The sequence below is a fragment of the Natrix helvetica genome (genome assembly GCF_964273705.1).
Source record: "Natrix helvetica genome assembly, chromosome: 3".
NCBI classification, from domain to species: domain Eukaryota; kingdom Metazoa; phylum Chordata; class Lepidosauria; order Squamata; family Natricidae; genus Natrix; species Natrix helvetica.
The window spans coordinates 160175452-160181451 of record NC_138549.1 but is presented as its reverse complement, the minus strand read 5'-3'; the positions used below and the strand labels follow the sequence as shown (position 1 = coordinate 160181451).

The following is a 6000-nucleotide window of genomic DNA, read 5'->3' as shown; positions in this document are numbered from 1 at the left end:
ATAAACTCTGATAAACTAATATACCCATAAAGCTTGAACATTTCACAAATGCATATTAAGTTTTAAATATGCATGTTCATTTTTAAATAGTATCTGGACTAAATGTAGGAAAAGATGACCCACAAAATAGTTATCCAACCCTTTTCTCAAGAAGCCTGTGTCAAAAGCTATCTACTCACTTGATACCAAGCAGATCAATTTAGTAAGATTGGCTGGTGTAGCCGCTGTGTTAACTCTTTTCCTCTTATTCCCCCTCAACCAGAAGACTGTGAATTCTAGTCTTGCCTTAGACACCAAACCCAGCTGGGTGACCTTGGGCCAGTCACTTTCTCTCACCCCTAGGAAGCAGGCAATGACAAACCACTTTGGAAAACAGAGAAGATTGAAGAAACTACTTGGATAAGCAGTAAAACATTTCAAATCAAAAAAGAAAAAAAAACTCCAGTTCCTATGACTAAACTTCCATACGCTTTGGAAAATCTTATTGGAAACCTGCAGGGGTTAATTTAGGCCAGAGTTCCCCACCCTTTCTGGGTTGGCGGCCCGGAGGGAGGGAGGGGCAAGTGCCTTTATGTATGCATGAGCGTGTACGAATGGGGCTGCGTGCATGACGCAAGCAGGGCAGGGGTGGGTTCTGGCTACTGCTACTGCTGGTTCGCTCAGGGCCGCGCCACCCACGCATGTGCAGTGCAACAAAAATCATTCAACACATGCACAGAAGGCAAAAGCAAGATGGCGGCGCCCACACAACACCGAGACAACTGGTTCAGGGGCGTGGCAGACCTGGGTTGCTGCCGGTTCCGGTGACCCAGGCTGCTAAGTTACTACCTGTTCAGCTGAACTGGTCTGAATCAGTAGGAACAACCCACCTCTGAAGCAGGGCCACGAGGGCACACGATGCAAACAGGTTCCCGAGCACACGTGTGATGCAAAAGGGGCCGTAAGCGTGCCCATGATGCAAATGGGGAGGTGAGCATGCGATGCTAGTGCCCACGCAGCTGGTGGCAACTCTAGCGTGAGTGGGAGTGTGTGCATGTGTGCAAACATACGTGTACTGGCCAGTCACCCATGTGGCCCGATGACCAAGAGGCCACGGTCCAGTAATGGGCCGTGGCCCACTTGATCATACCCCTGATCTAGGCAGTCTGCCAATAATCAATGTTGACTGAAAAGCGTGCACACATACACACACACACACACACAAAATGAGGCAGAAACGACGACTGTTTTGCATTGCAGGGTTATGTGTGTTGCATTGTGTAAGCAGCCTAATGTTTGTGAGAGCGTATCTAACATTTTCCAGGTGAAAACTGAGTGGTTTTACTGACCAGTCTTGGAAACCACGATGGAACACTTTTTAAAAATAGCTCTTAGTAATAGACTTTTGAGCTTTTCTGGACATCTGCTTCAATGATTGGGCAAGAGATTATAAGCAAAACTCATCCTGCATTCCACTTAGTTGCCTTAAAATGTATTATGGATTAACCTAACTTTGAAATTAACACTGCTTAGCAATGCATAGCATGATTTTGTAACACAGCTTACGGGTGATGAAGTGTTGTTAAGAAACAGAATTTTTTTGGCTAAGCTGCAATTTCTATCAGCACTCACAATTCAGATGGGCTGTTGAGAATTGTGATCCAGCAATATCTGAGTATTCCTATGAACCAAAAGGTAGCTAAGTCAGATATAAACAGACATTTACATTATTTCGCTAAGATTAACTGCCTCTTTGGAGAAAAGCTAAGGAGATGTTGTCAAAACATATCTGTGCTGTGAATCGGACTGTCGTATTCTACCTTCTGTAATGAGAAATTAGCTTCTGTGCTTCACAATTGAAAAGAAAAAAAAGGAAGAGAAGAACAAGAGGAAAAGGTCAAACACTCATTTATAAATAGAATAGGGCAGAATGAGAAAGCCTCACAATGTTTTGATCAGGGAGAACATTCTCAAGGACGTAAAATTGTTTTTTATGGGTTAATAACTTAGAAGAAGAAAAAATATTATGCAAATGATATGACAAACCAAGTGTGAAAAATATGACTAATTATGAGTATAAAATGGGAAAAAATATTGCAGCTACTGAAGCTGGTTGTTGTGTATAGGAATGTTGGCCAAATAGTAAATACAGTTTTCTGATTTTTATACTCACAGTTTCATTACTATTAGGAGAAGAAACACAAAAAGCATCTTAAGGCAATGTCATTATTAGTTAACATCTCAAATGTCTATGAAGATTCTGTCATCCAAATATGCTTTTCAAAAGGCAACTGGACTTTCTTGGATGGAAAGGGAAATGTTTTCAAGGAAAAAACCTCAAGAAAGCCCAGTTGTCTTTCAAAAAAGCACCTTTGAGATAATATCTCAAATGTCATATATATTTCCACATGCTTTTAAGAATCCCAGAACTTGTAACATTTCGCCCCAGTTTTTAACGATATAGTCATCACTAGGCAGTTCAAAATTCCGATTTGCATTAATCTTGCACAAATTTTCAATAGCTCTTTCCGGAAACCAACACAAGGTGGCAGTATTGTTTTTGTCTGTATTTGTGCTCTTCAAATAGGAGTTCAGGTCTCATCACCCCCTGTAGCATGGCCATGTCACGCTAGAAGGCATTGTGGAAACAGGACATGTCCTCTTTTGCCTTTTTGGCAAAAAGAGGTGATGAGTTAATTCATCTGGAAACTTAACACTATTGAGGAGTCACTGAAGAAGTACTGCCAAATTAAACGGAATCAGTTTTCAAAAAACTCAAAATTTCAACTGCTCTTCAGTCCTGACAAAAAAATTGAGCAGTGCTAATCCAAGATCAAGGTGGGGGAAAAGTATTGGAATTTTATGCACACTTTCTCAGTCTTCCTCTGTATGAGAATAGTTTATTATTAAAAAATCTTTTCAAATGCATTGTGTTACTTTTAATATTCCGGCATTTTTTTTTACAGGTTTTGCTGTTGTTGTTTTTGAATTTCATTTTGAATTTCTCCTTTCTGACTCACCTGAATGTTCTTTGATACATTCCCTCAGCTACTTTTATTGGAAAAGAATAAAATAAAATACTCTTGTGATGTTTAGGAATGTCAACAGCTTTGTAAAACTTTCCTTTCTGATCTCTGGCCTGTCATTTCCAAATGAAGTATTCTCTGCCACTAGTTGAGATATTCTATAGATGTCTCTCTCTGATCCTGCTTGACCACTGAATTCTCAACTGCAGATTTCTCCTCCAACTATATCTGAATTCACAAAGACAACCCCCCCCCCCTCATAGTACAATTACAACTCTTAGCACTGTCTAACGGTCAATCAACACTTCCTTCACTGCTGAACAGTTGTCCTTTGCACCTCTCCTAAAAAGGAGATGTTGATTAGGCAGAAATGTAAATATCTATGTGACTTTTTCCAGGAGCTGGCAAATGAGAAGTGGACAACTGCTGTCTTTTAATCTGGAGATCCCTTCATGATCAGAAGATCTCATCATGATACCATGGCATACAGTGAAGGAGTAGAATAGAATAGAATAGAATAGAATAGAATAGAATAACAGAGTTGGAAGGGACCTTGAAAGTCTTTTAGTCCAACCCCCTGCTTAGGCAGGAAACCCTACACTACTTCAGACAAATGGATATCGAACATCTTAAAAACATCCAGTGTTGGAGTATTCACAACTTCTGGAGGCAACTTGTTCCATTGATTGTTTTAATTATCAGGAAGTTCTCAAGTTCTCTAGAAGAAATTATACACTCACTTGTGCATTCTTGGTTGTCCTCATAAAGGCCTTAAAAATTAATGATGTATGTTTTCTTTTTATGGAATTACGTTGGGTGCTCCAATTTCTCAGATGGAGGGGAGAGTATGGGACAATCCTCTAGAGCAGGGCTCTCAAACTCACAGCCTGCGGGCCAGATGTGTCACACGTTGGCCATGCCCATTTCAGCAAAGGGGGAAAACCTCGTGATACGTCATGTGATGACGTGAGTTTGACACCCCTGCTCTAGAGATTCCAATGCTCTGGAGAATACTCCCTATTGCAGCAGTGATGAAATACCGTATCAACTCTCACTTGTCAAAGGTATTGGACAGGTGGATGTGGAAGTAGAGCTTTTTCATTAAGGCCTTGGGGAATTCTTAGGAAAATTTCTATTCAGAGGAATGTAACATTAAATACCTTCATCAGAATGTGTCATCTCTACTCAAGATTGCTTAATTTTTTATCAAGAACATTGTGTTCAATGAGGGAATATTCTGTCTCCTATTTCTGATCCAACCTCTAATAAATTAGGATCCTGCACTTTGCAAATGAGTTCAGAAGTCACAATGGTATTTTCTCTTTCTGTTTGCAATTCTTTTGATTCAAAATCTAAAAAAAAGTTGTGCTGAATTTCATAAATCTGAATCACATACTAGACTGCAAGATGAATTATTCAATTATTGTTTTATTTCAACATACATGGAAGGTGTCAGAATGTTACAAAACACTGTTAGCTCTTTTTTTTTTAGAAACTGCAGAATTACGGTTATAATTTAATAATCAACAATATAAGAACTCTTATGTCAATAAGAGCTCTATCACGAAAGATGAACAAGGTAGAATAAAGACTGCAAAAGTGTGATGGTGACCCATCCCTCCAGAAACATTCTTGGATATGTTATTCCTGAATCTGCTTCAGGACTAAGACCTATTAAATTAATCTCACATTTGGACAACAGGATGGGGAAATGTCTCAAGTGGCATCTGTTACAAATCTAGACAAAAACTGAATAGGATGTTGTAATCCTGGCCTCTCTCTTTCTACTCACAATTTTGAAATTTCCTACTAAGGTAAATGGATAGGAAATACGTACAAGATACCAACTGTGCCTATGCACTCAGATACAGGCTAAGGATTCAGATTAAGCAGAACCTAGCTGAAATAAGCACAGCTCCCCACTTCAAAAAGGACATCAAGCAGTCATGTTATGATGAGTACTAACTCAAAGTAGGTGTCCTTTAAAAATTAAAGTCAAGTTGAGCTACCGTTTTTAATATCTCCTCTTTAAAACTATGTTGGCTTCTTTTTGAAGCTGTTTTGTTGTTTAAAAAGCACTATTTCCTACAACAAAAGCTTCTCCTATAAAAAAAAAACAAGAGGTGGCAAAAAGCAGGAGGGCGCTCAAAATCATACAATTTTCTGTTTCAGAAATAGTACGCGGTGTGTGTGATCCAATTGGAAGACTCTTCCTTAGAGCGTTTGGCCGAGCTGTGGGAAGTAAAAATAGACTTGTACGCTTCTGATTTCTCCCCACTGGCTGCAGAGGACCTCTTCAGAGGTTCAGAGGCACCTTTCATGCTTTTTTCGGAGAAAGATGGTGCTTTTTCGCTGACTGACATAGAACAGAGGACAAAGAAAATAGGGAGCATGAATTCTCCATTGATAAAGTAGCATGCACATACAAGTAAACAATATATATCTTACTAAATAGTTACCCCCCCCCCCAAATTTTAGGTTAGCTGAAAATATTAGTTTTTCTTTTTTTTTTTTAACTTTTGTATCTAAATATGATTATGTTAAGGACAGAATAACTTTTCATCCAAATGGTTTGATAAAGATACGCAATAATCACCACCTCTATAATTATCTAAATGTGGATACAACATTGTGTATTTTTCGGAGTATAAGACGCACCTTTTTTCCTCAAAAAAAGAGGATGAAAATCTGGTGCGTCTTATACATCAAATATAGCCTCCCCAAAGCCCCGCCCCTTCACCAAAATGGCCTTGCATATCCTTATGGAGGCTTTCAGAGAGCTCCTGGGGAGTGGGGAAGGCAGAAATGAGCAAAAAACTATTGATGCCTTTTTTTAAAAAAACAGGCCTGTTTTCACGAAAAACGGGCCATTTTTGGGAGATTTGCAAAGTGCAAAACCTTTTTTTTCCTTTTGGAAAGCTCTTTAACTGATTGATGAGAATTACATTGATCAGGTGCTGTGCCAGCAATAACAAAGTCTTAGGTGCTGCAGATT

General features: G+C 39.2%; 1 protein-coding gene across 2 annotated transcripts in view; it reads right to left on the bottom strand.

Moving 5' to 3' along the window:
- Window positions 1-4415: 4415 nt before the first annotated feature.
- Window positions 4416-6000, bottom strand: part of RTF2 (replication termination factor 2) — a 79007-nt gene continuing 77422 nt past the window's right edge. The window contains exons 9-10 of one of the 2 annotated variants that reach the window (XR_014174838.1): window positions 4941-5361; window positions 4416-4901 (exon numbers count right to left, since the gene is read on the bottom strand). Coding sequence is in view for 1 of the 2 variants with exons in the window: in XM_081946374.1 (XP_081802500.1) it covers window positions 5174-5361 (188 nt within the window). In the remaining variant the exon portion in view is untranslated. Of the gene's footprint in view, window positions 5362-6000 lie in introns of both variants that reach the window. The other variant, XM_081946374.1, reaches the window with a different exon arrangement.